Raw genomic sequence first — 27,195 nt, 5'->3', positions numbered from 1 at the left:
AGTTAAACAGTGTCTTAGATGACTTCAGAAATCTCTCCCAATGCAAAAATACTGCACAAACCAGTGAATATAAAAACAGATTTTAAAACAGCACCATATAAAAAATGCTTACTTAAAGACTCCACAGGAGAAGGAACTACAAAAGCTATTTCCGTAAGGGCATCAGCATAATACAGCACCTTCTTCTGTCCATTGAAAATGCTAGCCCCAATGTCTTCAGAGGAAATCACTTCATCTAGGAATGAGAAACACTACATTACTGCTCCAAAAGGTGGGAAAAATCCATTTCATCCTGCTTCATGAAATTTTAATTGGTTAATAAAGTAATAATCAACAGAAGGTATGTTTCCAGCAAGAACCAATGAGTATGTAAGAAGAATAAAATATAAATGTTCATTAAATGTCTTTACACTAACTTTAAATGATTAAACTTTAATTTTACAGTTTCTGAAACTACACTAAATTAGGCTACTTCTGAAAAGCAGAGACTTGAACTCATCTGTATGAGGCAGATTATGAGGCAGTTTTTCGGGAAGAGGTAATAATCTAAAGGAAGATGACCACCACAGACCTCTAAAAAGAGGGCAGGTGTCTGTGCGTTTTGCACTCTTGCTTTCAAGGTTATTTCTGTCCTTGGTCTCTCTCTACTGCTCCTCAGCTCTGCTTCTTCCCCAGTGGCCAGTGACAGAACATAAAATGTACAGGCAGTATATTGAATAGTAGTATCTGCTCTAAGCCAACAAGAATGAATTAACAAACAAACAAAAAAAAAAGAATGAATTAACAAAAGTAACATTCCTGAGAACTAGTACACTTCTCAATTAAAATGAACACAATGTCCTACCAGGAATGCATAAAAGACCAACAACCTGACAAAAAAATGGGAAGAGGAAATGGAACAAGTAGTTCCCAGGAGAGAAATAAAAAAAAAATTGAAAAAATGCTGAAACTCAGTTATAATTAAAAACAGAAAATTTGGGACACCTGAGTGGCTCAGCAGTTGAGTGTCTGCCTTCGGCTTAGGGCGTGATCATGGGGTCCTGGGATCAGGTCCCACACTGGGCTCCCTGCATGGAGCCTGCTTCTCTCTCTGCCTATCTCTGCCTCTCTCTCTGTCTCTCATGAATAAGTAAATTAAAAATCTTAATTAATCAATTAATTCAGAAAACTTCTCACCTAGCAGATTGGAAGATACCTAATGTTGGTGAGGATGTGGCAAACTTTATTTGCAAAAACAGCATAGTTTGCCAACTCCTGGTTTAGACTCTGGGAAGGCACTTTGTGTCTACTGTAATAGACACTTGGGTTACTGCCCCAACACCCACTCCACCCTCCTCTGCTCTGTAGCAGATGTGAACTGTGAGTGGAACTGACCCTTCACACTGGCTCTACCTTGTCTTTATCTCTCTACCAGGGTTAAGAGTCATTCCATCTCTCTTGCTACGGCCACACGTGTAGAGTGGCCAAATCACTGCATATCTCAGGACTGGAAGTAGGGAGGTTCTGAGACCCAGCTAATCTCTCCTCTTCAGGCGAGGGTTGGCATGTGAATATAAAGCCTGGAACTGCCTTTTGGTACTATGAGAGAAGCCAGGCTAAGGAAAAAGCCAACATATGGACAGCAGAGCTAAAGGAAAACTGCAGAGAAAGAGAACAGGGTGTTGATCAAATGACAACAAAAATGTACACTAATCTCTAGAATTTTCATTTACTACATGAGACAATAAATGACTTTTAAAATATAAGCCAGTTTGGGTCAAGTCTTCTGTTACTGCAACCATAAGCATTCAATGATACATTTATCAAATTGAAACATGTGCATATCCTTTATAAATTTACTTATGGGAATCAGATATACTCAAGCATATATTAAAGGATATATGTAAATTAAAATTGGAGTATATCCCTAAATACTTAGATTTAGCCTTGACTGAAATTAGAAAAAAATGACAGGTCACAAGTCACAATGGTATTCAATTGGAAACCTTGAGAGGGTACAATCTTGCTCACAGAGCAACTCTAGTAATTCAAAGCGTGGACACAGGTATCACCCCCTTCAGAGATATTAACTCTCCAGTGCTCTTCAGGAGCCCTCAGAAGAAAGAGCATTGTGGGGGGGAGGAGGAGAGGGTAAAGGTCTTAAGTTTAAATTTATACTTGCTCTTGTATTTATTATCCTGATTATCTTCCTCAGGAAGATTTGTAGATATGGGCATCAATCTCTCAGAGATAGCTGTTTACTACAAAGGTTTTTATGTAATATCCCAAAAATGTAACCTTTAATGATAACCACAAAGTCTATATAACACACCTTTTAATAGAAAACTGTATTGGACAAAGGACAAAATGTACTTGCTAGCAAACTGCTGCTAGTTTAGGAACTTATTATTATTAGCCTTGTGACATTTGAGCCATGAATTTTATATGAACTGTCTATCTTTCTTTAATTCCTCCCCCCCCCGCCCCCATATACAGAAGACATCTGAAAGAATATATAAACTAGTGTTAAGTGACTTCTTGTCAGGACTAGAATTAGGAGAAAAATATTCTTCTTTAATATACCTCTGGTTTATTTGTAAAATAAGACTACAAACTTAAAGAGACAGAAATTAAGAATAATAAAACAAGAAAAAACAATGACCATTATGAGTTTTACCTTGTTCAGGTCCTTCACCATCATCACAACTGTTAATAGACCAACTGGTAGAAACATGCCCAGTCCAACCTGGGTGTCTGCCCACATCTACTGACCAGCCAAGGGAGAGCAAAAATTCTAGGAAATGTGGCTGAACATTTCTGGAAGATTCCACATTCTTTAAAATCTGAAATACATACCAATCATCAGCTATAATGAAGGAAACAAAAGAGCATATCAAAATAAATCTCCATAAAAATCAGTTAGCTTTGAAGTACCTGACAAATCAAGCCTAAGCTCAGAATAAACTTGGGAATACATTTCTATAGTTAAAAATGATGCTTCTATAGAAGTTAGACAGATTTGGGTTCAAATGGCTGGGTCTTGGGAAAGTTTCTTAACCTCACTCTTTCAGTGTCTTCATCTCTAAAGCAGAGATAGTAACAATGGTTGTGAAGATTAAGTGAGATAATTCTAGCTCCCTCTCTAGCAAAACAATTACTGAACCAGATGTGTTTACTAAAAGTAAACTAAAACTGCTATGTCCCTATCTTCACAGACTTTACTGTCTGCTTAGTGAGACACATTACACAGGTATGTGATTATTTTATTACACACCATGACAAAGGCTGTAAAAGGTACAAATCTATTTTTAATAAGTTCAATGAAGATTAGGTATAATTAACAAACAAGTGAGAAAACATCCTCCTCTTAGTCCAAAGAAGAGAATGCAGCCATTTTAGCATAAAATAAGGTGATCAGAAGGTTCTCTGCTCCTCACTAAATACCAGATTTAATACCTGGGCTTTTTACAAATGGCCTCAAAAAGAAAACCCCCTAAAACTGTTGTTCTCACAGGGGTGACTTCCCCCTCCAGGAGGCACCTGGAGGGGGAAATCACAACTTATGGGATGCTACTGGTATCTGGTGAGTAGAGGCCAAAGATGCTGCTAAATGTCCTTTTTATAGGACAGCTTCCATAATGAAGAATTATCTAGCTAGCCTAAAAGAGTAATAGTGCTGCTGTTGAAAACTCTATGCTAAAGGCAGGAAAGTGGGAAATCCTCTACAAATTATCAAAATCAAAATGCATGTATCAAAATCACCCAGGGAATATTTTTTTCTTGGACATTTCATCAAACTTTTTACTTAGTAATTATAAAACATTTAATTTTAATTTTGTATTAGCATTATTACCTTATAAGCATAAATGACAATTAAGTGATGTATTTGATCTATAGTTCTTAATCTAAGATCATTCAACCTATAATTTAATATCTAAAATAGAATATTAAAAGTATGCAGTATGAACTTAGGTCTATAAAAAAATAAATCATACAACACAAAGGCAAAGAGTACAAGGATCACCTATCAACACTGCAATTGGTATCACTGTTGATAGCACTCAAAATCAGCAAATAGAGATGAGGTATTTTTAATTTTTTTTACATTTTTAAAATTTGTTTAAATTTAATTAATGAACATATAATGTATTATTGGTTTCAGAGGCAGAGGTCCATGATTTATCAGTCTTATATAATACTCAGTGCTTATTACATCACATGCCTTCCTTAATGCCCATCAGCCAGTTACCCCAGCTTCCCACCTCCTTCCCCTCCAGCAACCCCCAGTTTGTTTCCTATGATTAAGAGTCTCTCATGGTTTGTCTCCCTCTCTAATTTCATCTTGTTTTATTTTTTACTCTTTTCCCCTATAATCCTGTTTTGAGGCATTCTTTAATTCAGAGAGGAGTGAGCTGACATGGATTCTGTAGTACCAGATCAACATAATTCTGTCACCTGTACAATTTTGTGAACATGAGATTCTCGTAGACCATTGTGGACTTCTACACAACACCAGCAGAGGTAGGATCCTAGAATCACTATTTTTATTTTTTATTTTTACCTGGTGTCAATTTATTGGCTTTTAGGGAGATTGTACATTTATATTGATTGCAGTATTTTTAAATTCTAAATTCAATTAGTTAATATATTAGTTTCAGAGGTAGAGTTCAGTGATTCATCAGTCTTATATAACACTCAGTGCTCATTACATCACATATCCTCCTTAACGTCCAACACCCAGTTACCCCATCTCCCTACCCCCTTCCCTCCAGCCAGGGTTTGTTTGTTTCCTATGGTTAAGAGTCTTATGGTTTGTCCTCTGGTTTCATCCTGTTACATTTTTTCCTCTCTTCTCCTATGATCCTCTGTTTTGTTCCTTAAATTCCATGTTTGAGTGAAATCATAACTGTCTTTCTCTGATTGACTTATTTTGCTTAGCATAATACCCTCTAGTTCCATCCATATTGTAGCAAAAGGCAAGAGTTCATTTTTTTTTTTAAGAGTTCATTTTTTATGGCTAAGTAGTATTCCACTATATGTATGTGTATGTGTGTGCGTGCGTGTGTATACACATACCACATCTTTATCCATTCATCTGTCAATGGACATCTGGGTTCTTTCCATAGTTTGGCTATCGTGGAATTTGCTATTAATATGGGGATGTAGGTGCCCCTTCAGAGGACTATATTTGTATCTCTGGAGTAAATACCCAGTAGTGCAATTGTTAGGTGGTAGGGTAGCTCTATTTTCAACTTTTTGAGGAACCTCCATACTGTTTTCCAGAGCAGCTGCACCAGCTTGCATTCCCACCAACAATGTAGAAGGATTCCTCTTTCTCTGAAACCTCACTAACATCTGTCATTTCCTGACTTGTTAATTTTAGCCATTTTGACTAGTGTGAGGTGGTATCTCATGGTGATTTTGATCTGTAGTTCCCAGATGATGAGCGATGTTGAGCATTTTTTCATGTGTCTGTTGGCCATTTGTATGTCTTCTTTGGGGAAATGTCTTGTTCATGTCTTCTATCAATTTCTTGATTGAATGATTTGTTCTTTGGGTGTTGAGTTTGGTAAGTTCTTTATAGATTTTGGTAGCCCTTTATCTTATAAGATACTTACAAATACCTTCTCCCATTCTGTCAGCCGTCTTTTGGTTTTGTCAAATGTTTCCTTTGCTGCGCAAAAGCTTTTGATTTTGATGAAGTCCTAATAGTTCACTTTTGCCTTTGTTTCCCTTGCCTTTGGAGACACGTCTAGCAAGAAGTTGCTGCAGCCGAGGTCAGAGAGGTGGCTGCCTGTGTTCTCCTCCAGGATTTTGATGGATTCCTGTCTCACATGTAGATCTTTTATCCAGCTATTTTTACATATGGTGTAAGGAGATGCTCCAGGTTCATTCTTCTGCATGTGGCTGCCCAATTTTCCCAAAACCATTTGTTGAAAAGACTGTCTTTTGTCCATTGGATAGTCTTTCCTGCTTTGTTGATTAGCTGACCACAGAGTTGAGGGTCCATTTCTGGGTTCTCTATTCTTTTCCACTGATCTATATCTGTTTTTGTGCCAGTACCATATTGTCTTGATGATTATAGCTTTGTGATAAAGCTTGAAGTCCTGAATTGTGATGCCACCAGCTTTGGTTTACTTTTTCAACATTCCTTTGACTATTTGGGGTCTTTTCTGGTTCCATACAAATTTTAAGATTATTTGTTCTAGCTCTGTGAAAAAAGTTGATGGTACAGACTTGAAAGTATAGACTGCTCTGGGAAGCATGACTTTTTTTTTTTTTTTTCTGAAGCATGACATTTTAAAAGTATTTGTTCTTCCAGTCCAAGAGCATGGAACATTTTTCCATTCTTTGTGTCTTCCTCAATTTCCTTCAAGAGTATTCTATAGTTTCCTAAGTACAGATCCTTTGACTCTTTGGTTAAGTTTATTCCTGGGTATCTTACGGTTTTTGGTGCAATTGTAAATGGAATCTACTCAATTTCTCTTTCTTCTGTCTCATTGTTAGTGTATAGGAATATAACTGATTTCTGTGCATTGATTTTATATCCTGGAATCACTACTTTTAAAAGTTCCCCCCACTCAAAAGACAGTGACAGAGTCCACAAGTCACAGATGTGGTTCATCAATGCTGATCTATGTCAAGACCATACAGAGGCGTGATCAAACCAAAATATGGAGTGTTCCTTCTATTACTTGTCAATCCACTGGGCAAAAATTGCCAGGCCATTATGTCTTAAACACTTCTCATTAGAAGTACACATATGTAGTTCACCCACAGCGCTTCACAGTCATGTAAGTGCCAAAAAACTGATTTGACAGCCACTTCCAGTTTTTTTCCAATTAAAATTTTTATTCAGGAGTGAAAGTTTTAAATAAACAATTTCTGAAAAGTATTGCATCAAGATGCAATAGATGAGTCAAATTCAACCTACAAAGCCACTGACTGGCAGCTAGAAATTAATCTAAAGCCACCCTGTGCCTAGGAAAGGTGGGGCTCAGACATTCTACAGGAGGCTGCAGAGAATGTGCATTGTTCTAATCACTCTCAGTCCCTAAAGAGCTAAGGTAACTAAATTAGTTTAAGAGCTACTTCAATGGTTTATGTCTTCTTTTACAGGAAGGAGAAAAATGGCCCTATTATTGTCATATGAACCATGCATTAGACTTCTTCCAAACAAATCCCCAATTGCTCCAATCTACCCCATTCTGAGGTTCTTTCAAAAACCTGGAGTCCACTGGTCTCACCTCCAGCTACCATAAGCCCATATCCTCCTAAGCTCCAAGTATACTCACTCCACAATGAATTTTGTGAAGATGGAATTCTCTCTTACCTCCAGGGTCATTACATATGCTACTACTTTGTTAGTAACAACCTGCTTCTACCTTTTTACCTACTGCAAACATAACTGCAGATATCAGAAAAATGTCTTTTCCTCCTAAACTCCAAACGAGGTTAGGTTTTCCTGGTTATGGCTCCTAAAACATGCTTCTAATTAACATACTTTACAATTCTTGTTTATTTAGTCATCTGTCTCCCCCCCCTTAGACAGTAGTTTTGGGAGGTTAGATACCCTGTAGAGCTTGTTCACCTCTCATTTTCTAGTAGTTCACTAATAATTTGAAATACTGCTTATAATAAAAATAAACATTTTGTGACTTTGATAAATTTCTTTTTTTTTTTTTTTTTTTAATTTTTATTTATTTATGATAGTTACAGAGAGAGAGACAGAGGCAGAGACACAGGCAGAGGGAGAAGCAGGCTCCATGCACCGGGAGCCCGACGTGGGACTCGATCCCGGGTCTCCAGGATCGCGCCCTGGGCCAAAGGCAGGCGCAAAACCGCTGCGCCACCCAGGGATCCCGATAAATTTCTTAAAGTATCTTCAATTTGATAAGCTAACAGTGTTACACGGACTATAGTAAAATTCCAAGATCATGTAGTCATAATGCCCTACACATCTAATACTGTATTTGATAAATATAATTTCGGCCCTTTCCTAGTCAAAAATTGGTAGGTGCCTGCCTATTCTGTGTTTCAACTATTCATTTCCAACAGATGCTTTAAATCTTTTGTCATTTACTCTCAGTTTCCCATTATCCCCTTTTATTTTTCTTCATCATTCTCCTACTCTAAAACTTAAAAGTTTTCTTTAACTTAAATTTTACTTAAGTCTTCCATTTTTACCCTTTACTTTATTTCAGGAGGTCTTTTCCCAAACATATGCTAAGCAGGCCTCAACTGAAATTTACCTGCTTTCGATATTACCTAGAAGATGAGCTCCTCAGGAGGAAAGACTGTTACTTACTTCTATACCCAGGCACAGTGAGCCACACAGAAGATGTTCAGCAAATATCTACTGCTGTTTTTCACTCTTCTTAAACAACAGGGCCTAGTTTTAGCTTTTTGTTGCTAACCTTCTGTATTTTAGTTTCTTTTGTCCTATCAATCTAAATTCCTTAAGGGGAAGAAAGACACATTGTGGCTCCTCCCTAATCACATTCTTTTGAGTGTCAAGACTTAGGACTCTGAGCATGATAATTTTCATTAATTCCATTCTGAACTGGTTCACGAGTCTTTAAGCATCAAGTATAACCTATCTCCTACTATGGATAAGCACAAGGCAAGTAAAACTTCTTACATTTACAGCATAAAAAATTATCCCCCAAATTCAGAAATCTTACCTCCTGGTTTGTTTTCTGACCTGGTTTCATATAGAAAATAAAAACTGTGTCAAAGGGACGACACGGCAAGAGATCCAGATATCCAATGTCATCAAAAAATCCAGGTATCGTGGAGTCAAGTGCAATAAGGTGAGGAGGTAGGCGACTATTTGCAGGTTCCTACCACCAAAGGAAGAAAGGAGAAATTATTCTCTCTTTTCACTACTCTAATTATAAAACCGACACTTGGGCAGCCTGTGTGGCTCAGCGGTTTAGCGCCACCTTCAGCCCAGGGCGTGATCCTGGAGACCAGGGATTGAGTCCTACGTCAGGCTCCCAGGATGGAGCCTGCTTCTCCCTCTGCCTGTGACTCTGCCCATCCCCCACCCCCACCCCATATGTTTCTCATAGATAAATAAAATCTTTAAAAAAATATATAAGACCAACACTTGTTCATAGTTTAATAAATATTAAGTAAAAAACTTATAAAGTGGCAGGAATAAGCACCACCATTATCCTAAAGAAACTATTTAACATTCTTGTGTACTTCCTATCAATTGTCTTTTTTGTTAAAGACAATAAAGATCATACTATGATTGTAATTTTGGTTAAGTGGCCCAGTCCTGATTTCTGCTCAGGTCATGATCTCAGGGTTGTGAGACTGAGCCCCACATCAGGCTCTGCACTGAAGCCTGCTTGAGATTCTTTCTCTCCCTCTGTCCTTCCTGCCACTTCTGTGAGCTCAGAGTAATGTTCATACTCTCCATCACCAACTCACTTTTCTACAACACAGAACATTTTCCATCAGTGTGCTGAAACCTAAAACTAGCAATGTTGCCCCTTCTTTCCTTTTTTTTTTTTTTTTTAAGATTTTATTTATTCATTCATGAGACACAGAGACACAGGCAGAGACACAGAGGGAGAAGCAAGCTCCTCGCAGGAAGCCTGATACGGGACTCAATCCTGGACCCAGAATCATGCCATGAGCCAAAGGCAGCCACTCAACTGCTGAGCCACCCAGGTGCCCTTGCCCCTTCTTTTCTAAAAAGTTAAATGGCCTTTAACCAAGCAGCTGCTAGGGAGTGAGGGCAGGGGACAACTTGTGCAATGAGTAACTTTTTGCCTAGCACTCTTCAATTCTGCTTTTCAAAATAAAGAGGCCTTAGTACAAATCCCAAGTTCACCTCAAGCAAGCTATTTCACACTTTTAGCCTGTTTCCACATCTAGAAAATAGGAATAGTATCTCTTTTCTTTATAAAACTGTTTTAAGGATAATGGAATAAAGAATAATGGCAATATCAGGGCCCTGGCTGGTTCAGTCAGTAGAGTGTGTGACTCTTAATCTCAGAGTTGTGAATTCAAGTCCCACACTGTGCATGGAGCCTATTTAAAAAAAAAAAAAAGGCAGTATTTACCTTCCAGGCTGGCCAGCTGTGTGCTAAATAAAGCATGAAGCATCTCACCCAGTCTCACACAGCCATAGTGAGGTGGGTACTTTCATCGTCTCCTCACAGATGTGGAGCTAAGACTCAGAGACATCAGGCAACTGCCCAAGACTGCACAGCTGGCAAGCATCACTAGGCTATAAACCCAGCCAGTCTGATCTTAGAACCTACACAACATAAGAAGTTCTCGGCTCACAAATACTTGTTACTTTTTAAAAGTGGTATGAAAGAGCAGAGCTCATTATAGCCTGTACCTTCAGTCATAAATGTTCATTAGGAGATTTTTAATATTCTTTTTCTAATTATCTATAGATTTCATTTATACATGTGATATGGGTCCTACACAGGGAATTTCAGAACTTAGTGTATTACCAAAGCATCTCCCTCAGATAGGGGGATTGTCTCCTCAATCCTGAAGGATTCGTGGGACAAACTGTTTTGGACTTACAAAGTAAAAATTGCAGCACCACAGAATTTCATTTACTTGCATGCAGGGTAAGATTTATTTTTTTAATTTCTTCTATTTGCATAAAAAATGTTTTAGCTATCATCAACTTCATGTTAATTTATGAATATATTTACTCAAAGATATTTAGGAAAATTACCTTCAATGCTTCTAAAGACAAAAATCCAAAGTGTGAAAGGAAGAGGCGTGCTGTTTGGAATTCTTGGGCAGGAGGTGGAGGCTTACAATCCGTAATTGGATCAGGAAAACTTCTCTTCTGCAATTCTTCCTCACTTTGTTGTTCAAGGTGTATTTCATAAGCAATCTGCTGGGCCATGCCATTCCTTAATTTTTCATGTCTCTCTTCTAACTGAAATAAACCAAATATTTAATTTTTTTGGAACTATCTTAAAAAAGTATTAGGATTAATCATAATTTAAAAATAAAGTATTAAGCAATGAAAAAAATGCAGATAATTTTCAGTGATCAACACTGAGTTTCAACTCAATAGAGATTGCAACCAAGCAAACATGTTCAAGGTTAAAACAAATACCAAAAACCCCTGCGCTATCGCCTCAACAATGATGTCCTTCATCTCCTTGCTGTAAATGAAACCATTCTATCTCTGCTTCCCCTCAAACAGGCATGAAAGGGGACAGGGTTGTTGCTTTCATTCCCACTCCCAGATCACTGTCCACCCTCACCCTGCAGGGGCCTCATGTTGAAAGTCCTCGTCCATACGGATTACTCCACTAGATTCAGAGACTCTCCGCAACCCTTGCTTCCCTTCTGAACAATTCTAGTTTAAACTCCATCCTCTGTGGTGCGAGCAATGATCCTTGCAATTGCTTGGCTTTTATTTCCATAACCTCCTCAAACTTCACAACTTTGGCCATCCATGAGCACACTCTGTACCTTAGAGAAGCTGTACTTTAAGAATTACAATCCTGAGATTCTCTTCTCCAACCATAAGACCCGTCCTACAGCTCTCCCACACTTTCACTCCTCAAGCTGTGCTTTGCCAGCACTGTGAGCATTCAATTCCTCCTTCTATTTTCCCAGGCCATTTAGTACCTGGCTTTACCTACACCTACTTCCCAACCAAGCCTAATCCCCCAAGTCTAACATCTTAGTACCTCTTCTAAACATATAAATGGCTATGTTTTTTGACTCTTCCATATTTTTACCCCATCCATCTCCATACCACTCAAATTTTTTAACTTAATGCCTCCAGACCTCAAGGATTTTCGAAGAATGTCAGCACAGTGAGTTAAATAATTTCACTACAGGCGATGCTACTTAACTTGGGCTGGGCTGCCTGGCAATATTATGAGCCATCTTTTATTCCCTATTTCATTGCTAAGAGCTAAAATTAAAATTTACATAAGATCCTTCAGTTTCCCTCCTTTCCACCTTTAAATGTCTCTGAATCTCCACCTGCTCTCTCCTCCTCTGTCTAACCAGAAATATGGTTCTTCTAGATGCAATCACTTAGAATCTTGACCCTACTGCCTCCAGGGCCTTATTCTATTAATCATGGTTTTTCCTAGCCCATCTTACAGTGTTAGCAGACACAAGCCCTTCTCCACTGCTTCCTTCCTCTCAGCTTCTAAGCATGTTCATATTCCTCACATCCATGAGTTTAAAAAAAGAGAGAAAGGAAAAAGAGAAGTAAAATCTAGCTTTGCCTTGCCTTAGCTATACAATTTCCTCATGCTATTATCTACTCTATACCCTTCTCTTAAGTGCTAACAGTATAGTCTATGTTCACTGTCGCTCATTAACCATGCCTCTCCCAGCCCCTTACCCTCCTGTCCCTGACTTTAACACTCCTTTGGAACTGCTCTCAAAGGTCACCGGCACGTTCATGCCAAAATCCAGGGGCCTCTCCTTAGTGCTCCTTCTCCCTCATCTCCCTGGCTAGTATAAGCAGCCTCCATTTCTGCCCTTCTGTTCTCTCATATCCTGACATCCTTCTGTCCCGTACTTCTTATAACTCTTCTCTCTTGACCTAAGATACCAATTACTTAATCTAACTATATATTAATCTAAAACCAAATACATTTTTCCCATCTTCCCAAATCTGTCCTCTTCCTAACTAATCCATATTTCTCTAAGTAGCACTGATAGTTTGTCACTCAGGTTTAGAATCTATACTCTTCAGCTCTTTGGCTTCCTTTACCAACTGAAGCCTGCCTGGGTCTACCGCTACGGCACATTCCATGTGTTTCAACTTCCAGTATCAGTCAGGCGGTCCTTCCTTTTCCCTGTCTGAATGGTCAGCAAAGTCTCTGAATGGGTCTCCCTTCTCCAAATATCCTCCACGAGAGTCTGATCATATCCCCATCCTGCAGAAACCTACCACGGACCAGCCCTGGCAGCCCAGACACCTCTCTACGAGAGAAGTCCAGGTCCTTTCAATCAGCCACAAACTATAACTGTCTTCCATGATAACCTGGATGACAGAGATCTATGCCATCTTATGAATCACCTCCAGTAACATAATTAAAAAAAAAAAGTAGTCTCAACCATGGCAGTTGTTCAAGAATGTTTATAGTAATTCCCTTTAACAAAAGCTGACAATAACTTATCTTACTTCTTCAGTGACAATTTCATGCAAATCTGGAATGCTCAGATCTGCTTTCACAAAAGGAATCTTATCCACCTCTTCAGGAAATGGTCGATGTTTGACAGTATATTTAAATCCAACATCATTTTTAGGAATTGGACGAGGTTCAGGTACAAAAAGCTGTTAAAATAAAACAAATAATATTATGTGTATTACATTTGGTGCCATCTGTGATGACATGTACTTCCCTGGTCTCTTGGATGCCGGTTTTCCTGGGATTACATAACACTAGAACTCAGTAATAATCTACAAATACCACTGCTAACACAAAGGTAAATAGCCTGTGTTCCAGGGTACTCTTTTACTATTATAAAAATGTTCATCAATTTGTAGATTTTTTGACTTACGGGTTGTAAACCTCAACTGCCCCAGGCCAGAATCTCTCATATTAAGTGGCAAACCAATGGATAAGGCAGTTCAGAGCTTAAGACTCAAACTTTCCTCTTCCCCAAGGGGTCTCAAATTATCCTATATAACAAAGTACAAGTTTAGGTCCACTGGGGCTCTCTAGACAGTGAGTTCAAATGAATACCAAATCCAGATCCTCATGGCTCCAAATCCCTGCTTTAACATACATTAACTGTGCAGATTTGTTTTTGCAACTGAAGTGGAAATAATCCATCACAAGGTTGTTGTAATGATTAAATAAAAATGTATAACACACATATTAAACCATCAACAAATTTTCGTTCTTTTCCTGATCTCCTTCCTCCTGTCTTTAATGCTAATTTAGTGGCTTACAGTGCTGACGGAATGTGATCTGCATGACGCCACCATATGAAAACAGAGGTGTGTTCCTCACAGGGTAAAAACGTATCTCACCTAAAAGACATCTAGGATGTTAAATGATTTTAGACACATGCTCCAGTTTTGCGGTTGTCTCTCTTAAATGCTGGTGACATTTTATGAAGTCATATTTTAAAGAATTTTTAGTAACATAAGTATAAGCTTGTAATATAATAAGTGAAAAGAACAGCATACAAATGGGACTCAAATTCTATTTAATATTATTGTGTACAGAAAGTAAAAAATATTGTAAAGAAATCCACTAAAATATTAAGAGTGACTACTTCTAGAAGGCGAGAGTCCAGATGACTTAAGACTTCTTCCTGATTATCTGAATTTTCCAACCTTTTCCCATAAGCAAATTTTACTCACAAAATTACAAATGTTATAAAGAAAATAAACTATGCCACCCCAAATAAGATTTCAGTATACAGCATATTCAAAAACTTATAAGGTGTATTATCAATTATACAGAAATAAATTATATAAAAATGATTTGAAACTAAGTCCTGCTGCCAGAGAGATCACGAATCTGGCCGAATGTTTTGCATATATGGTGTTTACCTGAGTTTTATTATATTTTAACGTTACATTAAAAACTGAGGCCACAGCTCAGAACAGTAGTTCCTAATCATAAACAGATATCAGAATCACCTGGAAAGCTTTTTGAAAACACATCAACCTTAAAGATGTCTTTAAAGAGTAATTTAGAGGATGTGGGAATTATGGCCTTCTAAGATGATTCTGATGTGAACCAACTGACTGAACCCTGGCTAGGATCAAAAGTATTTACCAATGAATTTTGTTGGGATGTTATTTAACCTTTAAATCATAACACGCATGCACACTAGCATGCGCTCACTCACTCCTTGTCACTTCCCTGTAACATCTAATGGATACCTTCTGATTTGCTTTTGCTCCTCTGGGTAAAAGGCAAAGTTGTTGTGCCCAAGCAAGTCTTCCAGACATTCCTCGAACCAGCACAGTGACAGAGGGAAAAAAATCATCTGGAATAAAATATTGATGGAAAAAGTTTTTATTTCAAAAAAAAAAAAAAAAAAAAGTTTTTATTTCAGACAACTATTTATAATACACCTGTTATCAACTGAAAAGCCTCTAATAATCAAAGCCCTAGCATAGTGTTGAAAAACATAGCATGGTTTTTCTTAGTGGTCTACCTCTGTGGTTTCTGCCTTATCCACAGACCATAAGTACTATTATCTTATTCTGTAACAACCACTTACTTTCTTTTTAAAACTTAAGTCTATTTTAAAAGGAAACAGTGTATCTTTAAATGGAAAACTCTGAATTGTGGTGTGCTAATAATGTGTTTTTTAAACACATGTTTAACAATACATAAAATAATGTTCAACATACTAACATCATCTCACATGCCTCCAGTGGTACAAATATACATTTTTGGCAAACACTCTCCTAAGCAATACTCTTCCAGTGTTGAGAAGAACCAAAGTACAGAAAGGCAGACTGGGATTCTGCAGTGCTGCTGTTGCATTCATCCAGACCTGTGTGTTATCCACCACAGGCAGTCACTGTTCCACCCCAGGGAAGTTCAGGGGCAGGGGATGGGAGGGGAAAAAACTTAGGATGGACTTGTGGAGTGGCCCAGATGCTCCTTCTTATTCCTCCCTTTTGTCCTGGTGTGAGAGTTAAACCTGTTCAAACTTTCTCACTTCTTCTGTTATTAACTATTAAAATAAACTATGAAAATGTCCTTGTAAATCTATAAAATCCCATCTGCTTATGTTTTTAGTAGGCTTCCGATGCAGTGAAATTACTGGGAATGAGAGAAAGGAAGTCCTAAAAAATCTGGAAGAGGGCTGACACTTACCCCTCAGGCCAGGAAACCCAAAGGGGACACTGGGATTTCAGACTCCTTAGCAGGTGGCTTGGGAGTAGAAAGCTGGAGGAATCATGAATAATAGGCACAAGCCAGGGAACCAGGGAAGAAAGTGAAGCAAGCCCTAGGTTTGGGATAGAGAAGAAGTACATGCAGGAAAGAGTTGGAACCAGCGCTTCTGGAGTTGGAAAATGATTAAAGGCCACATCTATTTTTATATTAAAGTCTTTGTATCTTATCACCATACAATGGAAACCTGTGATGGTATTCACTCATCCCCTAACTAGAGGGAAATGTCTCACTTTATTTTATGGATTCATGAGATCCTACTCCTACAATCTCAAAAGAATCTGCTTAGGACTGTAAGACACTGTTCACCTTTGTAAAGGTAAGAAGTCAAATCTTTAATTACTGAGAAAATCTTATGGGACAAGGACAACAGAAACACTCAAAATTTGGACACTAGTCCTAGCCATACCATGTACTTCCTGAGTAACCCTGACCAAGTCATATATCCTCTCTGAGCCTCCATTTCTTCACCTATAAATGAAGGAACAGTGAATGATTCCCGGGACCCTCTCTGTGGGTTCTGTAACCTTCACTTTTCAAGAAATAAGGGTCTCTCTGAGAACATGCTTCCTTTACGTACTGGCTGATTCCAACTACCATCAGAAAAAAAAATGTACTTTGAGTAGCCTGAGTTGCAGTGGTAATCATATACCTTGAGATGGTTTATAATTGAAGTTGAGGAGGGAACCAGTGCATGGTGTGTCAATGGAAAATCATTAAAGGGCTTTCAGGAGGGCACTGGCATGGTCAGATCCACATTTGAGGAAGAATACAATGGTGGCAGCAAGTAAGATTGGGGGCAGGGTCAGACATATTGGAAGCAGAAGGAAGGGGGGATCAGACTAAGTAGGAAGCAACTAAAATAATCTCAGTAAGAAATAATAAGGCCCTGCATTTGGATGTATTGGGAGGGATGGAAAGGAAAAAAAGATTCAAGAGTCACTGGGTAGGTAGAAACTTGGACATCAATTGTGGAAAGGAGAAACAGGAAGGAGCAGGCCAAGACAATTCCTCAAACCTCCCACCTGTTTGGGTGGCCCCACAAAGTGGAGTCAGGGCCAGTAGAAGAGAAGGGCAAGATCCAAAGTTCAAGAAGAGTAATAATTTTTATACATAGAAAAATAAAATAAAATAAAACCCCACTAAAATAAACTTTTTATAGAACTAGAGAGCTCTTTTCTGGTATTTCAGATACATTCAAAGAGCCTCTAAAGATTCTGTTTAATACGTATATTCTATTTTCTGACCCTCTATTCTTCAGGTACTATTATCACACAGCTAGAAGACCTTTTGACAAATGCAAAATTCTGTAAATTTGCAGTCTTTTCTTCCCTGATCCTGGAAACAGCCTGAGAGTACTGATGAACATGTCAATTTAGCAGTGGAGAAGGCCCAAAGTGCTGAAACTTACTCTGTTCATTTCCAAGAGGTTGCTCCAGCATTGCCAGGATGACACTGTTATCCAAGACAAAGTACCGGAAACTATGCTTGTTTATGGTTGGCAGCCTTGAGTATTTAATCAAAGTGGTCTCATTCACCAGACTACAAGGAGAGGCAGGACCACTGGGTGAAGGAAACGCGCCGAGCAACTGCATAATACTAGGAGAATGCAAAAGATAACAGTAAATCCCCAAAGCAAAATCTTAGGTTAACCTCATGCATCAATGTGTCCTTCTACTTTGAATTTTAAGTGACCACAGCCATGCTTCCTCTTTGCAAGTCAGATTACTCTCTGTGGTGGACACTGTGGTGTGTGGTCCAGATTCCTGCCTTCAAGACTGAAAGCTTCATTCCTCCACAGCACAGAGAGATGGTGGCCACAGCTTTCAGCTGCATCCCTCTCTAGGACTTGCTCTCAGTCAAGAAAAAGCACCTCACCCCAAATCAACGTTTTGTCCCAGAACAACCCACAGCCAGTGAAAGGGTGTGGGGGCAAGTCCCAGGCCCCTTGCCCTACCTCTGAGACCCCTGAAGGCCCAACCCAGCCCCAGAGTTCTTTGCTGCATCTGTTCCAGCTTAGTCCTTCCCTCTGCTCAGCCCTGCCCCCTTCACTCCCATAAGCACCTGATCCTAAGAGCACCTTCTAATAAACTTCTTGCAAGGAAATTTCTCTCAGAGCTTGCTAACCCAGAGAACCTGACTAACCACATCTCCAAACTGAGGAGCTCCCAAAGATATATTGAAAAAAACATGTTATGTGCTCCAGGTATCAGGACTGTGCTAGCTAATGCCTTCTAGCCCTAGAAAAGGACCCAAAGACCAGCCAAATCTCAATTTTTCAGATGAGGAAATTCAGGCTCAGATGTGATAAGTGATCTTTAAGCAACCAGAAACCAGGGATTGCTGCCTTAGCACTGTGTGGCCCTGAGTAGACATTGTCCTCATTTTACAGATGAGACTAGAGGCATTACTAGTACATCTCACAGAACTATTGTAATTACTAAATAAGAATATTTACGAAAAAAAATGCTTTGTAAACTGGAATTCAACTACACAAGACTTAACATTCAGAAATGTTTATGTCCATAGAAATTTCTGCATACAATTAACAATAATTGGCACTTATCATGAGGCACTGCTCTAAGCACTTTACACACGTTCTTTTATTTAGCTATCAAACCAACCCTATAAGGTAAGTACCATAATTATTCTCATTTTATAATGAAGAAACTGAAGCACAGAAAGTACCTTGTAATAATTTTATCTTATGGTCCTAATATTACCTGATCCCTTATATGCATCTCATGTAGATCAGACATACTACTGGTTTGCTGCGAAGCCTTCCCCATATGTACCTCATTTGTAAAGCTAATACTCTCCAACACATTTTTGTCATCTCAATCTTTAACCTGAGTGGCCTCTCCCTTTCTCCTTCATTCTAATGCCTGAACCCAAATACCTTTGATAATGGAAGGCAACACTGCTCAACAGACGTTTTTCATCTAAAATTTTCCCTCCTGTTAGGAGAATGGTCTAAAAATTTCAAAGACCAAGAGAATCTGATGGTGAGTTCAAGCCTCTAAGGATTTGTGGAAAACAGATGAAATACCAGCAGACCAGAAAATAGGAAAATGTAACTTCATATAGTGAGTGACTAGACCAAAAAGGTAGAGAATGGTTTCTGAAATCAAGACATACAAGTCTTTGATGGTGTATGGTATAAACCTGGAGACATCATTAAAATATCCCTGTCAATCTGAATGGAAATCTCTACTGAGGGGCACCTGGGGGGCTCAGTGGTTGAGCATCTGCCTTCAGCTCAGGTTGTGATCCTGGGGTCCTGGAATGGAATCATACATCAGGCTCCCTGCATGGAGCTTGCTTCTCCCTCTGCCTATGTCTCTGCCTCTCTCTCTCTCTGTGCCTCTCGTGAATAAATAAATAAAATCAGGTCATCAATAAAATAAGATTTTATTTATTTATTCACGAGAGGCACAGAGAGAGAGGCAGAGACATAGGCAGAGGGAGAAGCAGACTCCCTGCAGGGAGCCCGATGCGGGACTTGATTCCCCAGACCTCCTCAGACTGGGATCACACCTTGAGCCAAAGGCAGATGCCCCAATGCTGAGCCATCCAGGTGTCTGTCCCAATAAATAAAACCTTTAAAAAAAAAAAAAAAAAAACTCTGATGATATGCTTTGTGAATCTATCTCTGTTCAACATTTTCATGAGTGTCTTTGATTAGGAAACATGCATAGCAGGCTCATTAAATCTTTGGTTGACCAAAAGTTGAGCTGCGAACTAGTATGTTAGAGGAGGAGTTGGGATCCAAATAATGAGGCAAATCTTACATAACGAGATCTCAAGTTTAAATGTAGAGTTCTGTACATCTAAATACCCCCAAACAAGTAAGTACAGGATGAGAAAAACAGACAAAAGATAAATGTGTGAAAAAGACTCTAATTTTAGTTGACTTTATGCAAATCATCAAGTTCTCGAAAACCCAGTGCAGTCTCCAAGTACATTTTAATGAAAATATAATATCCTATAGAGTGTAAAGATCATCCGACCCCACCTAGAATATTGTACTTGTAAACCACCTTTAAGAGGTATGTAGTCAAACCCACACCACTGAGAGAATAACCAGGATAATAAAGGTACTTGAATCTCTGTCATACAACAAATAGCTTGAAGTATTGGCGAAATGAATCATTATCTTCATGAGCACTATCTTCAGACATTGTTACTGCCTGGAAAAAAGGACTCCTCCTCTATCAAGAGTTTGAATTAGGGACCCTGGGTGGCTCAGCAGTTTAGTGCTTGTCTTTGGCCTGAGGCACGATCCTGGAGTCCCGGGATCGGGTCCCACGTGAGGCTTCCTGCGTGGGGCCTGCTTCTCCCTCTGCCTATGTCTCTGCCTCTCTGTCTTTCATGAATGAATGAATGAATGAATGAATGAATGAATAAATAAATAAATAAAATATTTAAAAAGAAAAATCAAAAACGAAATTAAAAAAAAAAAAAGAGTTTGAATTAGAAACAAAAGGTAGAAGGCGGGCAGCCTGGGTGGCTCAGCAGTTTAGCGCTGCCTTCAGCCCAGGGCCTGATCCTGGAGACCCAGGATCGAGTCCCACGTCAGGCTTCCTGCATGGAGCCTGCTTCTCCCTCTGCCTGTGTCTCTGCCTCTCTCTCTCTCTCTCTGTGTCTCTCATGAATAAATAAATAAAAATCTTTAAAAAAAAACCATAAGTTCAAATTTTATATATATATATATATATATATATATATATATATATATAAAAGTAGAATGCAAAGTGGGAGAGATTTCGGTTCAATGTAAACATCGAATTTTTAATAATAAAAATGAAATGGAAACCTTGGGGGTTAGAGTATCCCCGAATTAGAGACTAAATACTCTGTAAACATGTCTTACAAGTGGCCTAAGCAGAGCGCCTGCTGAAAAAACTTCAAGAGTCCTAATTCTGAATTTGTATTAGTACATGAAGGAGAAAACACCCAAACCAGCCAATCTGTACTTCATAACTGTCTACTATTCTTAGCGTTGTGAGAGGTGTTAAAGAAGGAAATGTGGCCTCTGCCCAAGTTGGGGAGACAACACTAGCATGTATCAAATATAACCAGATATGATCGTGACAGTATAGAATTCCACTATGCAGTAGGGTCTGGCTAAATGAGCAGAGGTGCAGAAAAGAGTCATCATTCAGAAGCAGAATAGCCAGGAAGGTTCCAAGGAGGTAGCTAGATCTGATGTGAGCACTGAACAGTAAGAGGACGTGACCCTCTGGGAAAAGAAGGAAGTCATGAAACCCAGGGAATACACAAAGACAGGTATGAGCATGCCCAGTTCACAGCCACAAATGGCCTGCCAGGTCCCACTATGGCAGAAGGGATGTGCTGGGAAATATCAGACAGTGTAAGTGGAGATAGAATAAGGAGGGCCTTGAAAACTGGACAAGGAGTTCAGACAACATAGCAGGAAACAGAGATCTATTCAGTTTTCAACCACTCGAGCAGCAAGAAAAAAAAGCAGTTCCTAAGGACGAGTTAAAAAAATGGAATGCAAGATGGACAGGAAGGGTAAGATTAAAAACAGGGAAATTAGACAAGAAGTGAGAAGAGCATAAACCAGCATGCTGAAGTTAGAGGGGATGGGGGAAATACTTCCAAAAATAAAGTCTACTAGACTCAGTCACTGGCTTCATATGTCAATGACAAATAAAGCAGAGATAAAATCAGAAAAAAAGCCAAAGGTCTGTCTGTGTTTGCATAACCAGAAAACAGCAGTGATGCAGACATAAAGCCGTAATTTTGAGGAAACAGTGAGATTTATTTTGGGACAGGTTTCATGATGACAGTACTCTGCAGGGCCCACTTCAAGACAGGTAACTGGAGATATCATTTGTGGAATTGCCAGCAGAGACAAGACAGCTGCAGATAAAAGAGATGAGCCACCTAGATAACCACTGGCTAGGATGCCTGGAAGCCAGGGCTCACTACTCATTCTGAGCACACATCCAACTCTCATTGCCAGTCATACTCTCATCAGAATGTCTCACTGAGGCTGGATGCAGCAGACTTACTCTTGTATAATAGAGTTCCCAGTGTGAAATGCTCTCCCCCATTCTCTCTATATCCTTCCTACTCTTCCAGGCACACATCAAGACTCAGTTCTTTCATAAAGCTTTTCAGTCTACCCCACACCCACATGGTCTTCTCTGTGAACTTTTTTTTTTTTTTAATATTTATTTACTTATTTGAGAGAGAGAGAGAGAGAGAGAGATGTCTGGGTGGTTAAGCATCTGCCTTTGGCTCAGGGTGTGATCTTGAAGTTCCGGGATCAAGTCCCACATTAGGTTTCCCATGGGGAGCCTGCTTCTCCCTCTGCCTATGTCTCTCTAGGTCTCTCATGAATAAATAAGTAAAATCTTAAAAAAAAAAAAAAAGGAAAGAGAGAGAGAGAGAGTGTGTGTGCCATACGTGTGTGTGTGCACGTGCACGCACACACACACAGAGTGGTGGGAAGGGGCACAGCAAGAGAATCTTTGAGCAGACTCTCTGCACGGAGCCCAAGATGGAGCTTGATCTCATCATTCATGAGATCATGACCTGAGCTGAAACCAAGAGTTGGACACTTAACCAACCAAGCCATCCAGGCACCTCCCTGAACTCTTATTATTTCTAATACTCATCGTCTGTGTAAGCAAATGTTTCAACAGCCACATTCACATTTTTCTTAATTTCCAGCTATTAGCCAAACTTCCAGAATCCCAATGAATGCCTAGCTAGCGTAGTAAGCAGGACTAAACTGAAGCACGCATGCTTCTAAAAATGTACTGAGTAACCAAAGCCCACAAGGAAGAGATCCAACTTTATTGTGCATGCCTCAAGTGACAAACAGACCACTGAACTCCAAAGACTCTGGGACCTTGGTACCGGCCAATGTACATACAAATCTGCGAGTAGTCTTGCCTACCACTTTAAGACCACAACGAGCAATCCAGACTGACCAGACATCCTCCTTCCTGCTCTCATGTGTTCTGGGTATTCACCCACACTCACACTCACCCTTTCCTAAGTCCCATCTTTCCATCTGCACTATGATTCTACCTAATCTTCTCCACTCAACTCCTTCTCTTTAATCCATAAATGGGCCTACATTGCCTTCCTTCCCTCTTTCCACTTTCCTCACTTATCTGCCAAATGCAAACTCTCTAAGCAATCGCTGCTACTTTTCTAAGGTTCCAACCTATTTCCATTCCTTCACTACCTAAATGATTAGGTAGTGAATCTTCTCTTGCTGCCTTAACTACTCCTTAATCTGGCTTCTGATGAAACTTCATCCATCCTGTGAAAATTCATTTTCCCCTTCCAACACATTATTATACCTCTTCTCCTGCAGCACCTAATCTCCTCCCAACACTACAGCTATTTGTGTTCATCTCTTATCTTCCCTACTGGACAAGAAGCTCTTTGAGGGCGGTAACTGAATCTGATTCATCTTTACAACCCTATTAAGAGGGAACTCAAGAAATCCTGACTGAATGAACTTCTAATATGTACTATAAATGTAACAGACTACAGACCACTAAGCTAAAAAGGAGGAGACCTAATAGTGTGACCTCAGGCAGATCCCATCTCTGGACTCAGGCACCAAAGTGAAGAGGAGAGTAAAGTTCTCCAAGATCCTTTCTAATTCTACCACGACATGTCTTCAATTAATGCCAACTAGCACAGAAAAACAAGGACTCAAACTCCCAGCCCCACATTCCTGGTTTGGTTCCCAAAACATGTTTTTCCTTTCCACTTTACTCTAGAGAAAAAGTATCCTGGAAGGTTATATCACTTAATGCTGAACAACTGGGGAGAGGAAACAACATGGATCATAGCTAACCCCATCTAACTGCCAGGCACAATCCCTGTGCAGTCACTTTCATACCATGTTAGAGTGGCTTCAGCAGCATCCTTTACCCTCATAGATGCAGGGTTTGGCTCCTTATCTCCTTTGTACTTGACCTCTTGCTCACTGTTCTTGGACTTACTTCCTGAAATACCCAGTTCCACAATCTCCAATACTTCCTTAAGACAGTCCTAGAAGCAGGAGAAGCAAATCAGTTTTTGTAATATACCTATCTTGTGAGAAGATAAGTACATCAAAATGCTAACAGTGGTTCTGTTTTGGCTGGTGGGCTCAAGCTTCCTTCTCATTTTAATAGGTGTATGTTAATTTCACAATAATATAATAAACTTTGCCCCCCAATTTCTCTTTAAAGAAATGAATTTGAGTGTTAAGTTAGATAATAATTAATGATAAATCTAATTCAATCTTATCAGTCATAATTCTTATAAAATTACCACAGACTATAGGATCAAGAAAGCCCAAGTTAAAGAGACAGAACAGTAATTCAGCTAAACCCGGGGTAGTTTAATAAGACATATTAGATTGTCCAAAAGGAAGTTCATCAGTTACTGACATTTTTAAGCAATTCTTGGTACCATAACATTAGAAGCCATAAAGAAAATAACTAAGATTTAATCAACAGTATTATTTTATAAACGATATAAAGCTCTCCATAAATATTCAACGAGCCTGATATCTCTTACTTATACTATGAATTCTTCATAACTGCCTGCCTCCATATAAGGAAATTATTAAATAAAACAATGGCAAAGGAAATCAGCCTAGATATCTGGGATATCTGGACCTACCTGAAAGTGGAAAACATGTGAAATGGAATTTTTACATACAGGCAAACCTTTACATCAAGCTATGCTCTAGGTTTGCAGCCTGGCTACCAACTGCCCTTTGAAGTTTGGCAATGGGTGATCAAAGTGCCTTCTGACCATCCTGAGGCTACCACATCCTTTCAAGAAAGAATATTCTTGATAGTTCAGATAAATCAGTCAAGGCTCTATCTTTCAAAAGAACTTCTCTATGGGTTAATTTGCAACCAAATACAAGCATGATGACAATTTTGAGTTGTGCTCAAAAGGACAAGTGTTCTATCAAAATATAACAAGTATATTCAGTTTAAAGTATGCAATATTGTATTTAAATATTCTCTTTTAGGAGGCATTTTCCCAACATACATTTTTTTTTCTCCTTCCTCTTTTAAGATCTAGTAAACTGGGACGCCTGGGTGGCTCAGCAGTTGGGTGTCTGCCTTCGACCCAGGACATGATCCTGGAGACCCAGGATCAAGTCCCACACGGGGCTCCCTGTGTGGAGCCTGCTTCTCCCTCTGCCTGTGTCTCTCATGAATAAATAAATAAAATCTTTTTTTAAAAAATTAAAAATAAGATCTAGTAAACTAACCTTTTCATCAAGCATATCAGGATGCTCTGTCAGCCAGACACAGAGACACTGAAAAGCTGCTACTATCATGGAGTGCAGATCGCGGGAGTGAAGAGGAGCTGGCCGACTACACTGGTACACGATGTAGCTGCACACAGAACTGATGGCTCGTTTCCGGTCTCCCGAGTCAACCATCACCTTCACCTGAGCATATTCATATGGGGAACACAGTTAGCCAGAAACTGTACCAATTTCACAGTATCTTCACTGTAGCCTGGCCTTTCTGACACAGTAATACACCACAGAAAACTTTGCTTTTTAAAATATTATTTATACAGAGGCACCTTGGTGGCTCAATCAATTAAGTGTCCAACTCTTGATTGTGGCTCAGGTCAGGGTTTACAACCAAGGCCCAGATGGGGCTCTGTGCTGCGGGTAGAGCCTGCTTGAAATTCTCTCTCCCTCTCTCTCTCAAATAAATATATCTTAAAAATAAAATATTATTTATACAGAGAAACAATATTTCAGATAAATTATCACATAATACTCTATAAAATCAGAGGACATTTTTCAAACTCTACAACAGTTATTTCATTTTAGCATATTTCTTCATTGGCTAAAACCGTTTTAAACTCCTAGATGCACCTATTCATCATTGCTAGATATCAAAAGAATAGCTGGCAATGCAACATGTGTACATTTCTTAAGCCCTATAACCCAATGCTGCGGTGATGCTCTATGGGCTATAAAGTTCTGTATAGCTAGCTGCTCAGAGGTATAATTCACATACAGGAAACTACATATATTTGCAGTGAACAATTTTATAAATTTTGGCATAAATATACACTTGTGAACTATCATATCACCACAATCAAAATAGCAGACATGCCCATCACCCCCCAAAATATCCTCATGCACCTTTCTAATCCTTTCTTCCACTTCTTTATGCCCCCTCCTATGTTACTACTGATCTGCTTTCTGTCAATACAGGTTAATCTGCATTTTCTAGAGTTTTATACAAATAAAATTATATGTATTGTATTCTTTTTGAGGGGAAGGGATCTAGCTTCTTCTACTCAGCACAAACATTTTTGAGACATATGTACATTTTTATATGTATTTATCCAAATCATATGATCCTACAACAGCACCAAATGTCATGTTGGAAATTTAAGGGTATTATAAGCAAATACAAAATCAACAAGTATTCTATTAGCATATGCAAATAAATAGGAAGATTGAAATGTTTCCTGTAACTTAACAGCAAAAGTATTATTCATAATCTTTCAACCTACTAAAAGAAGTAAAGTTCATTTTGTAAAATTTCACTTGGAGGCTCATTTTTGCACACTCTGGATACAAACTATGTTGAGTATAAGCAACACTGTGATACCCGTACCAAGGAGTTGGGAGATACAGGAAAAAGAGTCATGGTCTAAAGCTGTTGGGCTAAAATAAAAGGACTGTCCTTCTCACCTTTGCCAGGCCAGAGAGGAGCTCCAGCGCTGCCAGTGATATGCTCATGTCTTGCCGCCACTGAGAGTTGAGTCTTTGGGTGACAAGATGAATGCTGCGAATCAGGAGCCCAGCAGCTGAATCTGTATTAAGAGCTAGGATATAACCCCAATGCCACATCCCACAGGGAGGGAAAACAACTAAGCATTAGTAACGAGAAGCACAGCATTCCACCAGGCACAGACCACAGCAGCCACAGTGAGCACGACGGGCACCCACACAGTGCTATGCTCCCCACCCCACTGGCCTGAGTATCAAGCCTGACTAAACAACAGTGCACAGGGCACACACACTGGACCAAAGCAGCTTCTAGCTCCCAGCTCAGGTACTTTTATACAGACATCCACTAGGATTTGGCAGTTCAGTATCATTCTTATAATAATATAAATTTTAGAATTTCTTAATTAACTCATAGTTATATTTTCATAAAAACAATGAAAAGGCTATCAATTATTTCCTCAGAATTTTATAGAAAAAATAATTCACATTTTAGAATCTCCTCAGATGCTAGGACTATCCCAAAACATCTGTTGAAATTATTTTTAGGATTTA

At 39.1% G+C, this 27,195-nt stretch overlaps 1 protein-coding gene across 7 annotated transcripts in view; it reads right to left on the bottom strand.

Moving 5' to 3' along the window:
* The window catches only part of RALGAPB (Ral GTPase activating protein non-catalytic subunit beta), an 83,342-nt gene that overhangs the window by 14,156 nt on the left and 41,991 nt on the right, over window positions 1-27,195 (bottom strand). For 5 of the 7 annotated variants that reach the window (XM_049100186.1, XM_049100187.1, XM_049100188.1 and 2 more), the window contains 10 exons: window positions 26,605-26,738; window positions 25,150-25,332; window positions 23,773-23,924; window positions 17,287-17,474; window positions 14,849-14,955; window positions 13,130-13,282; window positions 10,694-10,903; window positions 8,664-8,822; window positions 2,657-2,822; window positions 113-235 (listed from right to left, as the gene is read on the bottom strand). In XM_049100186.1, the coding sequence (XP_048956143.1) occupies window positions 113-235; window positions 2,657-2,822; window positions 8,664-8,822; window positions 10,694-10,903; window positions 13,130-13,282; window positions 14,849-14,955; window positions 17,287-17,474; window positions 23,773-23,924; window positions 25,150-25,332; window positions 26,605-26,738 (1,575 nt within the window). The remainder of the gene's footprint in view (window positions 1-112; window positions 236-2,656; window positions 2,823-8,663; window positions 8,823-10,693; window positions 10,904-13,129; window positions 13,283-14,848; window positions 14,956-17,286; window positions 17,475-23,772; window positions 23,925-25,149; window positions 25,333-26,604; window positions 26,739-27,195) is intronic. The other 2 variants (XM_025470055.3, XM_025470058.3) reach the window with 1 other exon arrangement.

The sequence above is a fragment of the Canis lupus genome, chromosome 24 (genome assembly GCF_003254725.2).
Source record: "Canis lupus dingo isolate Sandy chromosome 24, ASM325472v2, whole genome shotgun sequence".
In the NCBI taxonomy this organism is placed as follows: Eukaryota; Metazoa; Chordata; class Mammalia; order Carnivora; family Canidae; genus Canis; species Canis lupus.
Note: the sequence above shows the minus strand (reverse complement) of the source record. Positions and strands in the feature narration are given on the sequence as shown.